This window comes from Mirounga leonina, unplaced genomic scaffold (genome assembly GCF_011800145.1).
Source record: "Mirounga leonina isolate KUSES-001 unplaced genomic scaffold, KU_Mleo_1.0 Mir_201, whole genome shotgun sequence".
Taxonomy (NCBI): Eukaryota; Metazoa; Chordata; class Mammalia; order Carnivora; family Phocidae; genus Mirounga; species Mirounga leonina.
In genome coordinates, this window is record NW_023270504.1 from 28,040,607 (window position 1) to 28,059,276 (window position 18,670).

Below are 18,670 nucleotides of genomic sequence, written 5' to 3' on the forward strand. Positions count from 1 at the left end.
TGCCCCTTAGGGACACTTCCTCCCATGGGTTCAGAAAGCCCGACTCCCCCAGACAGAAATAAAACCCACTTAGGAAGGTAGTCTGTTTCCCGCAAATCCTCAGACACTCCTCAGAGCTCAGTGAACGTGGTCTCGGAGGCTCGGAAGCCCTGGTTCCTCCACTCCTGGCAGGTCAAGTAGCATGCGTTTGCTTTTCTCCTCTCCAGGGGCTACTGTGGCCTTTCTCACTCCCACCGCCCCTCCCCCTCCCACCCCTCCCCCACGTAGTACTCTCTAACCACAGGGGAGGCCCAGGAAAGCAAGGTCCTGGAGAGGGGTGTCCATTAGGACAGCTGTCCGTCTGCCAGGGGTCCCATCCCGAACCATCTGGCAAGTGGGCTAGGAGTGCCCACCCTCCTAGGAGGCTGGTTTTTTCACCCTCCCTGTCCGCCTATCCTGGGTCACTAGGCAGTAGAGGTAGTGGCATTTGATGTCCCAAAGCTGGTGCACAACAACAGGAGGATGTTCAGTGAGGCCATCCTTAATGAGACTTGCATTTCAGAGAGCCCTTTCAGGGGCAGATGGGCTGGGGCCGATGGGTGCCCAGCGACCAGTTAAGAGGTTAGTGCTGAAGTCCAAGAAAGAGATGACGAGGTCTGAACCAGACCAGTGGCAGCAGGGATGCTGAGCAGGGGACAGACACATATAGGCAGGCAGTGAGTACCACTAAGAGACAGCGGGGGAACCACCCCAGGGAGGTGGAAGAAGCAGCCATGTGAGAGATTGACATGCAAGGGAAAGGCTAGGAGAGCAGGGGAGTATGGGTCCCAGAAGCCAGGGGGCAGGGGCTGGGCCACAGTGCCACATGCTGGGAGAGATCCCAGTGACATGAGGTAGTGAGGATTCACCTGTGGCAGAGTGGCATCAGTGCAGGATGGTGGTGAGTTAGAGATCCAGGAGAGGGGAGGAACAGGAGATTCAGGCAGATATTTTCAAATGGGAAGGCTAAGGAATCAGCCAGAAGAAGGCCTAGGGTAAAGGAGCTTTTTTTTTTTTTTTTTTTTTTTGCATTGAAAAGAAGGGAAACTTGTGATTGCTGATTTCCCTGAGAAAGATTGTACTCCAAAACCATCTGAGACCCAGGCTTTTTTAAACTGATGACTCTGCCCTTTCAACTCATGGCTCAAAGTAGCTGCTTGAGCCGCAGTCCTTTCATCAGCCTTCCAGGCAACAGGAAGAAGGAAAGGGTGAGGAGAGACATGCCCCCTCCTCAGTCTAAGGATATTTCTGATTATCAGAGATAAAGAATGACATTTATTGATGACAGAGGGATCAATCTACCAGGATGATATCACGACCCCAAATCTGTATGTACTCTATAAAACAATTGCAAAATACGTGAAGCAAAAAGAACAGAACTGAAGGAGAGACAAATTCAGAGTCACATGGGAGTCTGTAATATACCTTTTGAACAGAGAGTGGAACAAGCAGAAACAAAATCAGGGAGGATACAGATGTGAAAAGTGCTGCTAACAAATTGGGCCTAATGAACACACGCAGAGTTCCACACCCTGCAGTGCAAGTTTCATGGCACGTGAAACATGCGCACCCGGAAGCTGCATACACCCCTTCTGCCTACGTGCCGTTTGCCAGCAGTTAATCCTGGCCGCACCGAGCAGGAAGGGGTGCGGGGAAATACCTGCTCCAGGTGGCTAGTACCCACTAACACTGAGGGATTCTAGTCCTTAGGCAGAAGGGGAGAACAAGTATTAAGGAAACCAGCCATCTGTGGCCCTTCCTCATCCCCTCCCCTGAGAGCAGGGCACAACGGGTAAGAGCTTGGACCAAGTCAGATGCTCCGCATTCTCTCCTGGCTTTGCCGCTTACTTGCTGTGTGACTCTGGACAGTTTATGTAACTTGGCTCAGCCTCAGTTTCCTTATCTTTCAAAATGGGAATAACCTGTACTTCCTAGGGCTGTTGGGAAGATGGAATAAGATAACACGTGTAAAGCACTTAGTTCCGTGCCTGGCACATAATAAATGCTCAATAAATGTTAGCTGCACAGAGAGGTTAAGTAACTTAGCCAAGGTCACACAGCCAATAAATGACAAGACTAGCTTTCAGATCCAAGCATCTGGCTCCAAGCTGGTACTGACACTTCTTCAGGACCTCTGGCAGCCCCAGCACAGAGCCCTACCTGTAGTGGGGATGCAGTGGGGGGACTGGGGGACTGCTACCACCAATTAGCCACGTCACTTTAGAGAGTGTTAATTTCCCCACTCCCTCTGCAGAAGGTTGACTTAATGAGCCCAACATTTCCCATGACCCTGACATTCTGTGGTTCTGTCTTCTCTACCACTAATGGCTGAAAATTTTACCAATAGAAATGTTTCTTTTTGTTAAATCCCATCTTCTGCCTCAACTCCTTTTTTAGAAATATAGTTTTCCTTTAGAGGGTCCTGACCCCTTGGTTTATAGGACTAGAAGTGTCTGTAGCGTGGTTCTGTGGGCCCTGGTTGGGAGGAGAGGGGGAGGCAAAGGGAGAAGAGATGCAGACAGGAGAGGCCAGGCCCCAAACAAACCATCCATTTAGTCATGGCCTGCAGTGGCCCGGTGACACTCTTGTCAGGCACCTGCAGGATGGCCATGTAATAGCTCCTATCCCAGTTGCCCGGCTGACCCCATCTGTCACCATTTCTCACACTTTTTTGTAGGCTTCCTTTTTCCTCCTTCTGTATTTTTTTTTCCGCTGCACTGCGTCTCAGATGAAACTGGAGAAAAATGGGTTTTGTCCTTTTTTAACCAGAAGACTAAAACTCTTAAATTACCTTCTTCAAGTTCTGCAAATAGAAATCCCAAATAAGACAGCCACCTTTTCCTCTCTCTCTCTCTCTCTCTCTCTCTCTCTCTCCCTCTCTCTCTCCCTCTCCCTCTCCCTCTCCCTCTCCCTGTCTTAGGAGCCCAGGAGCTTGAAATAAAAGGCAGGATGGTGGCTTAGGAGGAATGATCCGGGCTTGGCCCAGCACCGGCCAAGGAAAAGGAGCGGGGCAGTGGCAAGGAGGGCCCAACCGGAGGTGGGCAATGAGGGAGAAAGAAATGGAAGTGAGCAAAACCAGTGCCTCATTGCTTGTGGTTCTAGAGTAAGAGGTCCCCTCGAGAGAGCGAGTACCTCAAGGAGCAGCTACTCTGTGAGTGTTAGGCCATGGATGGGTGCCTGGGGGAAATGGAGCCCAGGGGAAGCAGAAAGTACAAGGGCTGTTGTTTAGACTCACCAAGAAGCACACAGGACTACGGGCACAGTGAGCCTCCCCTGCCTGCTTCAGCCCACTGATGTCGCACACGGTTCCCAGAGACTCCAGCAGGGGGCAGCAGGACAAGGAGAGGGAGCATGGTTCCAGGGCAAAAACTAGGAATTCTGGGGCTGGAGGCCTGGGTCCTAATCCCTGCCACACACACTACTAATAATAGCTAATATCTACTGAGCGCTTACTGCTGAGCACCTCACGTAGATGATCCCATTTAATCTTCCAAACAAGCCTGTGACGTAGGCTTCATTATTCTCTCTGCTACAGACGAGGACACTGAGAAATGGGAGGTTGCATGATTGGCCAAAAGCCTCACGTATCTTGTGGCAGACCTGGGTTTGAACCCAGGGAGTCCGACTCCAGAGCTCTTGTACTTCTTCCTGCCAAACACCTGGGCCTGCTGCCTTGCTTCCTCATTTGGAAAGTCATGGTGCAGGGGACCATTGGGGTGGACTGGATGAGGTTGACGTCCTTTCCAGCGTGGACCACCTGATTTGGGGCTCATGCCTCACCTGTGCACACAGAGGTCCCGTTCAAATGATGCAGAGTGCCAGGTAAATTTGTGCCCTGCAACCCTGATGAGACAGGGGAGGGGAATAAGAACACTTCCTACTGTAGGAAGACTTGTAGGTTGGAGTTATGGCAAAAGGGCAAAACCGAGATCCAAAGGGTCTAGAAAATTCTGTGCAGTTCACCTCTGTTGTGCATCCGATAGCCTTTGCATTTCCCTGCTCTTTGCTCCAGGTTACATACCCACAGCCTCAGACCCACCTGGCCAAACAGGCTAGGAAGGAGCTCTGGCTCTGGGAAGGGCGAGGTGGTTTGCTATGGGGCCCCCTGCCAGCCCCCTGTATCTACTTCTTTGCAGGCCCAGCAACCATGGCCCATTCCAAGGCTGAGCAGGACGACTGGCTGATCGTCTACCTGAAGTATTTACTCTTCGTCTTTAACTTCTTCTTCTGGGTAAGTGAATCTTGCACAGACATCCCCTGGCCCAGCACGGAGTGAGTCAAACCACCTTTGTTCTTTGTGAGTCACCACTCGGGCTGATTTCTTCCAAATCGAAGACCACCCATGGGCAAATTCTGCCTACTCTAAAGCAAATATGTACATTTGCCACTGAGGGGGAAGAAAAGAATCTGGTCTGCAGGTTGGCGTGGAGTCCGGACCACAAGGCATCTGAAGAGAGGATTCAGAAACATAACAATGAGCTTTGTGCTCCCGCAGCTATACAAAGGGTCCGGCTCTTTCTTCCCTGCTAACTTGTTGCACCAGGGCCTTGTGGGAAATGTGCCTGCCTGAAATAATTGCCTGTTTTCCACCGTCTGCCTTTCACGGTTAACATTCTCCAGGCCCCAGGGCAGAGAAACAGAAGTCGTGGGGCCGGGGCTGGTGCGGTGGGAGTGGCCTCCATAGTGACTCCCCTCAGGAAGCCTGCCCAGTGAGGTCTTCGGGCAGAGTGGAGTCTGTCCACTTAAAGCAGTTATCGAGGTAATCGGGAGCAGAATACCACTGGTTCCCCAAAATAACCAGACACTGGAATGTGTGTATTTTGTATTCCAATCTCCCTAGATCTGCAGCGGCGGAAGGGTGCTGGGAGAGGAGGCTTTCCTAGGCTCTGCTGTTTACTGGTGGTGCCGCCTGGGGCACGCCGCTTAATAGGGCTGAGTCTCTTTCCGCAGCTCCAAAATGGGAATCATTTCTAACTGCCTGGGATTTGTTAAAAATGAGACAACAGGCCCCAAATGGAGGCACTTAATGCTAAGTCTCATGTCACCAAACCGAGACTTAATTACAGTCACAGCTCTCCCAGAAATGGCATCTTAAACCAGTCAGTCAGGAATCCCCTGATGAGCACTAGTTAGGTAATCCACCTGCTAGACCCCTGCCTTCCCCTAAAGGAAAGTAACCTTGCAATAACCAACCTGCTTTTTTGCCTAGCATAACGTCCTTAGTCCTGCTCCCTTCTGGCTGTAAAAGTCTTTCCTTTGGTGCAAACTCATCGATGCTCCTTTCTATCTGCTAGATTGGATGCTGCCTGATTGGAATCAATTTCTGCTCAAAGAAACTCTTAAAACATTTAATATACCTCAGTTTATCTCTTTAACAGTTCAATTAGCAGATGCCCTAAAAGGGTACGTGGCAAGTGCTTAGCTCAGTCTCTGCACATAGAAGGCATTCAGTAAATGCAACATTTTGGATATGTTAGCTGCAGAAGGCTTGCAAATACCACCAAATCAGCCTGCTGGTAGAGTGGAGCTGAGGTCCCTGCTTCCCTTGGGAAGAATTCCCTCCCTTGGCAGAGTCTTAGAAACATTTCAGAAAGGCAAAGGCAAAGATAGGTTATATCTACGTGTTCAGGGTCTTTCATTAAGACTAAATAAATTGCTTGAGATCGGGGGGTGCTTGGGTGGCTCAGTCAGTTAAGCGGCTGCCTTCAGCTCAGGTCATGATCCCGGAGTCCTGGGATCGAGTCCCGCATCGGACTCCTTGCTCAGCAGGGAGCCTGCTTCTCCCCTGCCTGCCATTCCCCCTGCTTGTGCTTGCTCTCTGTCTTTCTCTCTCACTTTCTGTGTGTCAAATAAATAAATAAAATCTTTAAAAAAAAAAATTGCTTGAGATGGGGAAATGTGTTAAGACCCTGAAGAACCATGTTACAGGAGTTAAGGATTAGTGGGCACGGCAAGGCCAGGGTTTGGGAGAGCCTTGGAGAGTAGACACTCGTTTGGTGCTATCTGTTAAAAAGTCGAATCATTTGATGTTTGTTTACATGTCTTTTGCAAATCCCTGAAACGAACCATAAACTTATTTTATTTGCAACTTTTATCTTCCTGTGCAAGAGTTTCCTGGAATAGTAAAGCTGGCTTGATGAAGCCAGTGGACTAATAAAGTCACGGTGATGTGATCAGTAAGCTGTGTGGGTGCAGATAGTTCTGATTCTCAGAGGTAAATCCAATAATCCAATAGAGGGCTTAGGATTCTCGTTGAGTGAGGATTTTTTTTTTTTTTTTTTTAAGAATAAGTGTGTTTTTCCCCAATCATAAAAATCTGTGTTTCCACTACGGATAATCCCTAAAATACTGAAAAGTATAAATAAGAAAATAAAAATGGCTCACATTTCGGTATATTAGGTTCCTAGGGCTGCCTGTATAACAGAGTATATAAACTGGATGGTTTTGTTTTGTTTTGTTTTTTAAACATTTTATTTATTTGAGAGAGAGACAGAGAGCATGAGCAGGGCAGAGGGAGAGGGAGAAGCAGACTCACCGCTGAGCAGGGAGCCTGACTTGGGTCTCAATCTCAGGACCCTGGGATCATGACCTGAGCCAAGGGCAGACACTTAACTGACTGAGCCACCCAGGCACCCCATAAACTGGGTGGTTTTCAAACAACAGAAATTTATCCTCTCATACCTCTGGAGGCTGGAAGTCCAAACTCAAGGTGTCATCAAGGCCTTGCTCCCTCTGAGACTCTGGGTAGACTCTTTCCTTGACTCTTCCTAAATTCTGGTGGTGGCCGGCAATTCTTGGCAATCTTGGGCTTCTGCTGCATGACTCCGATCTCGGCCTCTGCCATCCAGTTCTCTTCTTCCTGTGTGTCTCTGTCTTTACATGGCATTGTCTTCTCCTTAGAAGGACCCCACTTGTATCTGATAAGGGCCCATCCTGATGACCCCAGGGCAGAGAAACAGAAGTCGTGGGGCCGGGGCCGGTGCGGTGTTATAACTTGATTACATCTACAAAGATCCTATTTCCAAATAAGGTCCCGTCACAGGTACCAGAGTTAGGACTTCAGCAAACCTTTTTGGGGACACAATTCAACCCATAATATTCACCATCCAGGGATGACCCCAGTTGACATTCCCTCTAGACGAGGCCCTGATCATGACAGGAGATGGTGGTGACCTGCAGCATGGGAGTGACGGCAGGGATCAAAATATTTGGAGAGAGTCAAGGGATTTGGGAGGTAAAATTAGGTCACAAACTGGTTAAGAGGAAAGAAAACATGTAACTTTGGGTGGACAGTGAAGCCCCTCACTGCAGCGGTAGACCAGAAGGACAAGCAGTTTGGCCTCAGATGGTGAGGTCAGATGGAGGCATGGTGGGTTTGAGTTGCCAGGAGACATCCGAGCAGAGATGCCCTGTGGGAAGTTGGCTCATGGTTCTGGATCATTCCCACCCGATGGTGGCTGCAGCCACAGAAGTAGGTGAAGACCCCCAAGGACATCATGGAGACTGAGAAGAGAAGCGAGAATGAGATGTTGAGGGTCAGGGGTGAGTCTAGGCTTAACAGTGGCCCCCATTTGCCCTGACTGAGAGAACTCCTGAGATGTGGGACTTTCGGTGCTCCCAGCAGGAGAGCTCCAGGCAAGCTGAGAGGAGCTGTCCCCCAGGAAGGGTGGAAGAGGGGCTGTCAGGGCGGTGGGAGGCAAACCAGGAGGGACAGTTTCCCAGAAGCTGGAGATTGGTGGGGGGGGGGGGGGGGGTGTTCAAGGGAGAAGATACAGCAAGTATTTTACGGCCTGGAGAGAGGCCATTAGGTTTGACCACATGGTTTATTGGTGGTTGTAGTGAGAGAACTCTCGGGAGAGTAGTGGGGGTGGGGGTCGAGGAAGTAGGCCATCAGTGTAGACAACACGTGCTGGGCAGCAGCAGAAGAGAGAGGACTATAGCTAGCAGGGCCAGAAGGCTGCTGTGAGGTGCTCGGCCCAGAATATCTTTGGAAGGGCCCTGACCTTGCCTGTGACCACCCTCAGAGGCCCTTCCAGCCAGCGCGGACTGGGAGTCTGTCTGTTCAGTGTTTGCATTCCTTTAGGAGTGGTAGGGAGAGGGACGTGGGGGCGGCGGCACAGGCAGATGGGCAGCGAGCATGTTACCCGAGCAGCTACCCGTGAGGGAGAGCTTCCCCCATATAGTCTCCCTGCTTTGGGATAAAAATACCCCTGCCTGGGGGCCTGGCTGGACATGGACCAGCTTCCCAGGGACCCATTCAGCCAAGCCTCATCCACCTTATGATAGATGGTCCGTTTGGGGAGGTTCAGGCCTCAGTGTCCAGTCCAGAGGCATCCCGGCATTGTCCCCTGGATCCGCTGCGATCTCCTCGGAAGTAGACAGGGGACAGACTGCTGGCCCATCTCCTCCCACAGCAAAGCACAACGTCATACATCTTGCAGTGCAAAGGCCCTGGGAACTTACCAGAATTCCCTAGGAATGGGGCGTGTCGGTGAAGTTCCCTTCCCACAAGAGAAGGGTCCTCCCCACATACACCCCAGAGTCCAGTTGCCAGCCCTCCACCTGAGCCCCTCTTACAAGACACGTAGCAATGCCAGTGTCTACACTGGTCAGTGCTCGCAGCCCTTCTGCCTTCCTCTTAGACTCTACTGCAGAGCATCAGGGAGGGTCTTCAGACAGCTCCAGGCTCCTGCTCACTAACGCCCCTGGCTACCACCCCCACCCCTGTGCCGACACAGAGAGGGAGCCCAGACAGCAGAGGCACACTGCCTTTGCTAGGATGATTGGGTTGAACACTCATACTTCCTTTCCCCCAAAACACAGTGTTCCTTCCCTGTACATCACCTTGCCAAACTCGGTCCAAATCCAGCACAGCGAGGATGAAGAAACCCTTCCTCGTGGCAGTTATGATGCCTAGTGTTTGTGAGCCACTGCTGGATAAAGACCTTCCTCGGATTATCTCATGCGATCCTCAGATCAACCCGGAGAGTCTGTCTGGCCATTATCTTTGGCAGGGAACAGGCTCACCCAACTCAGAATCTTGCCCAGAGTCTTACAGTGGTCATAAAGCTAGCGCTGACACCCAGGCATTCTGGTCAATGATAACAACCGACAACTCCATCCCTGATGTTTATTAAGCACTGTTCTAGGTGCTTGGAATGCATCAGCAGACAGAGTCCCTAGGGTGCATGGCACCTCCTGTTGCGGGCTTCCTCTGTGGAAGGCCTTCACCTACATCATTCTGTTTCATCTTCCCAGCATCCCCACAGCCCTGAACAGCTCTATTAGAGCCCCACTGTGCAGAGGGGGGAGCAAGATGCCCAAAGACCCAGAGCTGGAGCCCAGGTCTCTTTCACCCCTAAGACTACGTATGAGGCCACCAGCTCTGGGTCCTGGCCTCTCCCCCAGTGTCTTCGGGGCATACGTGGATTAGTATGCTGGGAAGACTCAGGCTCAAGTTTGGGTTCAGATTCAGACCTTACTTATTTGCCATGGGACATGAGTTGCTAGGAACGGAATTGTGACGCCTCAGAATTCATATGTTGAAGTTCTAAACCCCAAGGGTAGGCTCCTAATCCAGTAGGCTTGGTGGCCTTACCAGTAGAGAAGAGAGCTCTCTCTGTATAAACACACACAGAGAAAAGGCCATATGAGCAAACAGTGAGGCAGTGGCTATCTGTAAGCAGGGACGGGGGTCCTCACCAACACTGAATCAGTCCGCACCTTATCGTGGGACTCCCGGCCTCCAGAACTGGGAGAGATAGAAATACATTTCTGTTGTGGAAGCCACCCAGCTATGGGATTTGATCACGGTAACCTGAGCAGACTAAAACATTAGCCAAATCCCTCTTTTTTGGTACTGTCACGGGCGTGTCAGAACTAGAAGAATGAGGGGCGCCGGGTGGCTCAGTCGGTTAAGCGTCTGATTCTTGGTTCCGGCTCGGGTCATGAACTTGGGGTCGTGGGATCAAGCCCCATGTCAGGTTCCACACTCACCTTCCCCTGCCCCTCCCCCCACTCGCTCATGTGCTCTCTCTCTCTCAAATAAATAAATCTTTTTTAAAAGGCTGTAAGAATTAAAAGATGAACATTTGGGAAAATAGCACAGTTTCTGACACACACTTGGTGCTTGGCTCCTGTATGTAGCTCCTTCAGTGGACTAAGTTATACCTTTCTGTACGTTTGGCACTGGCTTTAAGACTCAGGATCATGGGCGCCTGGGTGGCTCAGTTGGTTGGGCGACTGCCTTCGGCTCAGGTCATGATCCTGGAGTCCTGGGATCGAGTCCCGCATCGGGCTCCCTGCTCGGCAGGGAGTCTGCTTCTCCCTCTGACCCTCCCCCCTCTCATGCTCTCTGTCTCTCATTCTCTCTGTCTCAAATAAATAAATAAAATCTTTAAAAAAAAAAAAGACTCAGGATCATGACCCGAGTAAGAAATACATGGAAGCATAAGAAATGCTCACAGAAAGAACTGTTCAGAAAACCAAGCTTACCCTTACTGTGCACAATGCAGTCTATTTTCTCTTCTACTTTGTGGCATTTTGTTCTGTGTTTTGATGCAGGTTATACCCCACCAAATTTATGGCACAGCCCTAGTGGTTTACATTGCAAAGTTTCAAAACCAGAGCAGTCGGATGGTGCAAACGGCCCCTGCCGTCCACCCTAACGCAGGCAAGACGCAGGTGCAAGTTAGTGGTCACGCGCCAGGCCTGGCGGTCTTGAGCAGACTTTAAACCCTGTCTCCCCACCTCCCAACCAACCATGTCATGCTTGCACAATTGGAAGGTCATGAATCAGTTTACACTTTGCATTGATTCTTACAACCACTCTTTAATATCTCCATTCCCATTTGGTAGAGATGAAACTGAGGCTCACATGCTTGTCAGAATCCTCTGTCACTTCTGGATTTTCTGACTCCAATGTCCAGTGCTCTTCCCATCTGTGGAGACCACTGACCGATAATCGCAGCCATAGACCCGCTGCTCTGATGCTTACTTGGAATCCAAAATGTCCCCAAGGTTCAAGGTTGAACCTGAATTAGGATGTTTCCATGGTGTGGGCATTCAGACATGCTGAATATGAAAAATCTAAGCAAGACTTAGGAAGCACCACAATGGATCCTCATCTCCTGTGCCCAGCCTCCCCCCCGCCTCTGGTTCCCCGGCCCCCAACACTCAACCCACACCTGATCCCCCATCCTTCACCATTACCCTATCCCTGACTCCACCCCATCCCCCCTTGCATTTCGATTAACCCAGGATTGATTGGGACCATCTCACTGGGCAGGGGAGGGCCCCTTGGATACAGCTCTGGGTCAGGAACCAAAATGTCAACACTCTCATGCCTCCTCCCTGGCCCTAAAAAGAAAATATGATCTGGCTTCCCTACGTGGTGCCTAGGAAATGCTTTTCTTCCCTCCCATTTCCTGCACATCTCCTTATAGCTCCCATCATCCCTGCAAATGTTGTTCCCTAATTTATTTACTTTAATTAGCTGCTTGGCTGTGTTAATAATCAAAATTTCCCCTGCCTCCCAGGAGCTATGCCAGGCTATGGGAGAATGGGGGGGGCGAGCTCTGTGCTGCCTCGGGGTGTTGTCTGAGACATTGGTATTTTCCTTGGGGACCAGTGGGGCTTGGCCTCCAGGGAACCCCCCCCCGGATCCCTTAGAGGGGACATGGGCCAACACAGGAGGCAGAGATGGTGGAGGACTCGTGCCCCGGTGGGGCAGGGGGGGTGACTTCAGGACGTCTCTCTAGGACTCCCATGGAGAGCCTAGGAAGGAAGAGCCTCTGCTCGCTTTCCTGCCAGGGGTAGAAGGCCCTTCACTTTCACATACATCATCATACCACCGAACAGGCCTCCGCCTGCCTCCCAGAACATGTCATCTGTGACAGAATGGGTCCCGCGGTTGGTGCTTCTACGGCTCCCCTTCTTAAGATGCTGAAGTCACAGGACCCCCGTGGGGCTGAGGTCATCCCTCCCCTCAATGCTGTCCGGGTCTGCTGGGGGACAGGCTCATACTTGGTGGGGGAGGGAGGATGAACATTGGGTCTGCATGGGCCATCGTGGGTGAGACCAGTCAAGGAGGAAGCCTGTGGTGACAGCCCTGAGCAAGATGGCTTGCTTTATGGGCAGAGGAGATTTGTATGGATCAGCAGCCTGGCCGGTAACACGGGCACCGAACTGGCCCATAGGGTTCTTGAGTTCTAGTGCGCACTTGGCCCCTGGCTGGTTACGGGACCTTGGAAAGTCACCTCTCTCTGGGCCTTTGCTTCTTCATCCAGAATATAAAAGGGGCCAGACTTGAGTCTTCCCTCTGTCCCTTCCTCCCTCCCCCCTCCTTCCCTAGGGAGCTACCATGCACTACGCTGTGTAGGGCTCTGCTCAGGACGCTAAAATGAGTGAGATCTCACCTAGAGGCTAAAAGGGAGACAGGCAAAGTGACGAATACAACAATACGCTGTGACACGCATCCCTCTGGACACCCGTACAAGGCGTGGAAGCCGTGGGGAGGACGGGATGATTTGCAAGACTGGGGGCAGCCTCCCTGCAGGTTCCGAGCGGGGTTTGAAGGAGGAACAGATTCAACAGCTCCAACCCTCAGCAAATCCCGTGACCTCTGCTCTCGTCATAGAAGGAGATTTCTTTGGGGAGAAAGGGAAAGCAGTGCTGTGATTTCTTTTACCAAGGACTCTTTAAAACCAAAGAGCCAAGACAAGAATGACTTGAAGCAGAAAGTGGCTTTTAGCAGGACAAGCCTAGCCTTGAAGATTCAACTCAGTCAGAACTGGTACCCAGGCCACAGGGACATGGTGGGGAGGGGCTGGGGGGAAAGCTGGCCGGCCCTGGGGGGTGTTGGTCATTAATCAAGCTCAGGCTGGAGAGGGAGCCAGGCCGAAGTTTGGGCTGGATGCAGGGGCAGGAAGCTGATGATGCAGGGGTGGGGAGGCAGGGAGCCAAAGCCAGAAGGGTGCATGGAGCTGGGTGGGGAGAACGGCTGGGGACCCGCACACTGCTGTCCCTGGGAGGAGAGTAAGGAGTCCCTAGTGACCCTGGGGGTTCTGCTCTGGGCGGATGGGGGTGCCATTTATGAGACTGACCAGGGGAGAAGGAGCTCCCAGTGTGACTCTAAATGGGCGAACACACATCCAGTTCCAAAACCTTTCCAGTCCAGCGTGGAGCTGGGCAGCTAGGAGGCACCCAGCAAACACACACAGAAGTGAAGTACATGGCCACCCCATGTGTTCCTGCCTCCCCATGTCATGGGCTTCCCTGCCACTGGAGGCAGGGGACTCTGGCCTGGGGGACCCTTCCTTATTGAGAGCCCCGCCATCCTGGCCCCTGCTCCCCGCCCCCCACCGGTCCTGCCCCCACATCCCAGCACAGAAACCCTTCAGTAGCCTGACAAAGAAAATCCTGCAATTACTTTTATATTCTCTGCCTGCTTTTGGGGGGTGGGAGGGTGCTGCCGTGATGTCTGTGAGGGCAGCCATGTGGGGCTGCTCAGGCTAATCCTCCTTCTGCTCATGTGATGACATGAGCAACATTCTGGTTCTATAGATTGGAAGTTCCTAAAATTACAAGGCATGGGTGACGTGCCATGCCCCTGCTGGACCTCCTGGGTCCTTGTTGGCAAGAAGGCCAGCTTCACCCTCTGCGGGGCTTTCTGGCTAATCGGCTACAGGCTATAGTTTTGAAAAATGTAGTTAATATTCCACAGTTTCTGTAAAGAGCCCAATACTGTTGAATCAACTCTGTGCAAATAGCGGTTGAAATAGCTCACTGGGGTCAGATCTCTCTCCGCCCCACATCAGTCCGCCTCGCAGCTCCCCTTCCTCTGCTCTTCCTGCTGATCTGGGCAGTCTCCACACAGCTGGAGTGAAAGCCATGAACCGCTGATCCAGAAGCATCTTCCTGGAGATGTATCGGCAGAAGGTTGTCCTCCAGTACTAAGGGGACGTTTGACCCACGTGGAAGAGACCTCAGAGATATTCTCATCCCGCGGCACCATTTGACAGATGAAGAAACTGAGGCTCAGCCAAGTGAAGTGTCTGGTACCCAGACACATGGTGAGGCAGGGGCACAGCCAGGGCTGGAGCCTAGGCCCACTGACTTCTACGTCCCAGTCCTCCTCTGGTGACCCATTCCAACATTTAGCAGCTTTTACTGTTCCTGTCCAGACGCAAGATTGTTTTCTAAAGAGCTGACCAAGTCCCAAGATGCCCTGGAAGACTTGAAATCCTCTTGTTCCTGATGGCAAATCCCTCTCGCTGTCTCCTGCAGACAGTAACTTCTCCACCAGATGTGACACCCTAGGGGAGGGTTGGTGTCCCCACGGATATCAGAACGAGTATGAATGTGTTCCCTGGACCTCAGGGCAGTGGGTCCCTTCAGATCGCTTCCAGACCCTCCCTCATGGCTGGGGGCCATGCTGCCGCCCTGGCTGGCTTGTGGACTCTCCCGGCTTTGCTTTGCAAGATTCCAGCCCTTTCTGTGACTGGCAAGAGAGGAGCCCTCCATTAGTGGAAGCAATACTGCTCCTCTCCTGGGCTGCATTTTTTACAGCCCCCCCTCCTTCCCCTGGGAGCCCCATGGGGGGGTTTCCCCTTTTTTCATAATAGGACTTTCATCCCTTTGGACTGGAAACTCTGCTCCTCAATTACCCCATTTTCAACCCCAAAGCAAACACCCTCGCACAGACAGGGAAAAGGATGATGGAGTTCAAGTTCTGAACAAGTGTCAAGAGCTATCCAGGCAGCTACACTCAGGGCAAGGCCCCCGAATCTTCCAGGAAGCAGCTTCTTCTGTGAGATTCAGCACAGCACCACCTCCTGGGGGAGAGGGGCAGGACACTCTGACCCTCCATTAAATATGGAACCCAAGCTTCGGTTCTCCGAGGAGCCACCTGGGAACTTAATAAAATATTCACGCCTGGATCCCACTCCCAGAGATTCCAGTTGGCCTGGGGTGTGGCTTAGGTTTCTTGGAACAGAAGAAAGGAGTCTCCTGGCTGCAGGAGACTCTGCAGCCAAGGCTGAGAAATGCCACCTTCTCTGGGTGTCAAGGTGGAGGAGGCCTTAGAGACCTGTCTACACCAGGGCTCACTACGTGCTACAAGATTAGACTTCAGACCCCAGACCTGAATACGTTATTTTACGTGGCTTACCATTTCTCTGGCCAAAGTGTCCAAAGCTTTCTATCAGATTTTCAGTGGGTTCCATGTCCCCCAACAGATAAAGTGTCCCCAGTTAAGCCCACACATGCCCAGATGGAGGGTCCTGAATCTGATTCTCAGCCTATGGGGTTGACAAACCTAATGGATAATGGATCATGTGTATATTTCTATAAAGAGGCTACACCCATTAAAAGATCAATGCAAAGTGGTCACATTGACTGTTTCATGCCGCTCAGAATCTCTTCCTGGCACTCTCATGTGCCTTTGATTAATAAAAAATGAGAAATGAATTATTGCTTAATTAATGCACTGTATTTGGTAGGCAAAAGCCTTCAAAATATAAGATCCACAGGAAAAAGTAATCAAAGGAGTCCTTGGTGGTTCTAGGCTGGGCATCACGAGTCTGAGATAACCCCTTTACTGGAGATAGGAAGAAACGGACTCTCTTTAGGTCACATAGCTAGCTATGAAAACTTGGGACCCTTACCCAAGCCTTTCAGTCACACTGGGGGCAGGGGACAGAAAGAACATATGCAAGCTATTTTGCTGGAAAGCCTCACTGGACACAGTTCCCCTAAATCAGACTCAGGAACTCCCTCCCTGGTCATGGAGGCTGTACGGGTCAGAGAGAGCCTACACTCACAGAGAATTTCAAAACCTATCGTAGTCCAGGATTTCACTGAATCTGAAGATACCACCAATTGTGAGATACACCGTTCTTTTCTGTACCACTAAGAAAATGTGCAGCCAAGTATAATCGTAAGATGCATCTCAGTTGTAGAGATGTTCAAGTGGGGGGACAGGGCAGGTGGGGGAGATGTGCATCATGGAATTGAAGGACTGCGGCACCTTAGCCTCTCCCATTCCATTTGGAGAGGCGCAGCTGTGTGATGTCCTTCTACCTGCTTCTCTTACCTGCTACCTGCTGGAGGTGCAGAGGAGGATAAAAAGCACATGGAAGAAAGCAGACAGATTTCAAAAGCAAAGTGAGTAGCACAGTGGACCCAGCCCAACCTGTGGAATCTGAGGACAGAAAACCTGGCTTTGAATCTCAATTCTGAAACTTTCTAATGGTGTTACCTTGAGCACATTCTTCTCTCCAAGCCTCAGTTTCTTCATCTGCAAAACAAAGCTACGTGCCCCCCCCCCACCCCGCCCCGCCCCAGAACTGCAAGGCTCAGAAGAGAGAGTGCTGGGCTGCAGGATGTAGGTGCCTCGGGCACGGTAAGTGCCCAGAACCACCTTCTGCTCACTCAGCTGACGCTTGTGAGTGCCGGGAACAGACACTGAAATGTCAGGGTGGGTTACGCAGAGTCATTCTGGGATGGACGGGAGCCCCTTGTGTGCATGGACCCAGCCAGGGAAGCTTGTGGAACTTTTGATACACTTGAGGGAGATTCGCCACCCATCTGAGGAAGAGAACCCACCTTTAAGTGAGGCAGGGAGACTAGAGGCCACACAGAAGTCTGCCTTCCCAGGAGCAGAAGGCAGAGATGGTCAGAGGTCCCAGGGGTCCTGCCCCCCACCAACACCCTGGGCAGACAGCCTAATACTGCCCCATCCGGCACCTTGAGGACACACACACGCACACGCACACACGCACGCACACACTTCTGCTGAGCATACAAGTCACAGAAAGGGTCATTCAGCCTCCGTGCAGAAAGAACCAGGCCAGAGAGGCATCCCAGCTCCGTGCCCCAGGTACCCTTCCTAGGGAGCCATCGGCCTGACCTGCCAGTCAGCAGTGCCCTGTCCCTGCCTCCTTCTCGGGGCTGGAAGAAAATGGGACCGTTAGCAAGGAAGAAATCTCTCCCAGTCCTCCTGCTGCCTCAGACCGACTCCAGCTTGTGCAGCGTGTGTCCGTTCAGTGGTGGAGGGAGGCAGGGTGGCTCTGAGTTCGAGTCCTGACCCTGCCGCTGCCCCTAACTACCCCTAACGGTCCCTGACCAGAGGCAGGACCTTGGGCAGTTGGCCTTTCCTCTGTGGGCCACAGTTTTGTCATCTGTAGATAAGATGAGAAGCCCTGGCGTGCTCCCCACATGGACAAACGTAAGGCTGAAATGGGGCGCATATGAACATGCCCTACCGGGAAACGTGGGCCAGCCCAAGGAGCACTGGGGGAGGAAGGGCATTGCATCTCCTGGGGACACAATATGGTAAGAAGTACGGACTTGGGAATCAGCCTCAGATTCAAAATCCGTTCCTGCCACTTGCTTAGGTGTGTGACTGTGGACGAGTCTCCTAACTTCTCCACGCCTCAATTTCCTCATCTGTGGAATGGGTGACCAAACTATTCCCTCGGGCTCTTTGAAGGACTGAATGAGATGGTGCATAAAAAGCGCCTGGAGCGTGGTGGGCGCTCTATCGATGGCAGCTGTGGACCTGCGGCGGCCACCTGCCCTGACCTGGGCTTTCCTGCAGGTGGGCGGGGCCGCCGTCATGGCCGTGGGCGTCTGGACCCTGGTGGAGAAGAGCGGCTACCTCAGCGTCCTGGCCTCCAGCACCTTCGCCGCATCCGCCTACATCCTCATCTTTGCAGGGGCCCTTGTCATGGTGACGGGCTTCCTGGGCTTCGGCGCCATCATCCGGGAGGACAGGAGCTGCCTCTCCACGGTGAGTGCCCTGCTGGCGCCCCCAGCCCGCATTCCGTCCCCACATCGTGCTCCTGTACTGAGAACCACCCCCATGCCGTGGAGGCCCCTGGAATGGAGGCCTCGGGGAAGCCAGAGAGGGATGGTCACCCTGGGGTCTGGTGTTGGCCACAGTCTCTAGGTTCTTAGCACCTAAGCCAGTCTTGGTGGCCTCTTTACCCTACCTTTCCACCTCCCTCCTCCCCCTCCTCATCCTCCTCCTTCCCCTCCTCGTCCTCCTCCACCTTCTACTTCCAGATTTTATCACACCGCTTTTCAAAGATATGCAGAAATGAATGTGATAATGAAGCACCCTGTCCCATCACCCACACTCAACAACTACCATCTTCTGGTTCATTTGTCCCCTCCCTACTCCCTCTCCCCGCTTGGCTCCCAGACAGCAAGTGGTCTGTAACATTTCAGTGTGTCTCCCTCGAACGAAAGGGTCCTTCTTTAGAAAACATGACAACACCATGATCACATCAAAAAAATTACCAGTCATTCCTTAATATCATGAAATAACCAGGCAGTTTCAAATTTCCCCAATTGACCCATAAACTGTTCTCTTTTCTTTTTGCAGTTTGTTTGACTCGAAACCTAAATTAGGTCTGTGTATTAAGAGTGGGCAATTTGTCTCCCGAGTCTCTTTCAGGCTCTTAGTTGCACCACCCCTCTCTCTCTTTCTCTCTCTCTCCCCCCCATCTCTCTCTCTCTCTCTCACCTTCTTTGCAATTTATTTGTTGAAGGGACCAGGTCATCTGTCCTATGGATTTTCTGATTATATCCTTGTGACGTTGTTTAACATGTTCTCCTGATAGTTGAATCTAGAAGCTTGATCAGACAC

At 51.8% G+C, this 18,670-nt stretch overlaps 1 protein-coding gene across 5 annotated transcripts in view; it reads left to right on the plus strand.

The window, feature by feature from the left end:
• Nucleotides 1–18,670, plus strand: part of TSPAN11 (tetraspanin 11) — a 66,560-nt gene that overhangs the window by 25,611 nt on the left and 22,279 nt on the right. For 2 of the 5 annotated variants that reach the window (XM_035028451.1, XM_035028452.1), the window contains exons 2-3: nucleotides 4,155–4,249; nucleotides 17,618–17,809. In XM_035028451.1, the coding sequence (XP_034884342.1) occupies nucleotides 4,166–4,249; nucleotides 17,618–17,809 (276 nt within the window). In that variant the 5' untranslated portion in view covers nucleotides 4,155–4,165. Of the gene's footprint in view, nucleotides 1–3,537; nucleotides 4,250–17,169; nucleotides 17,810–18,670 lie in introns of those variants that run through there. The other 3 variants (XM_035028448.1, XM_035028449.1, XM_035028450.1) reach the window with 3 other exon arrangements.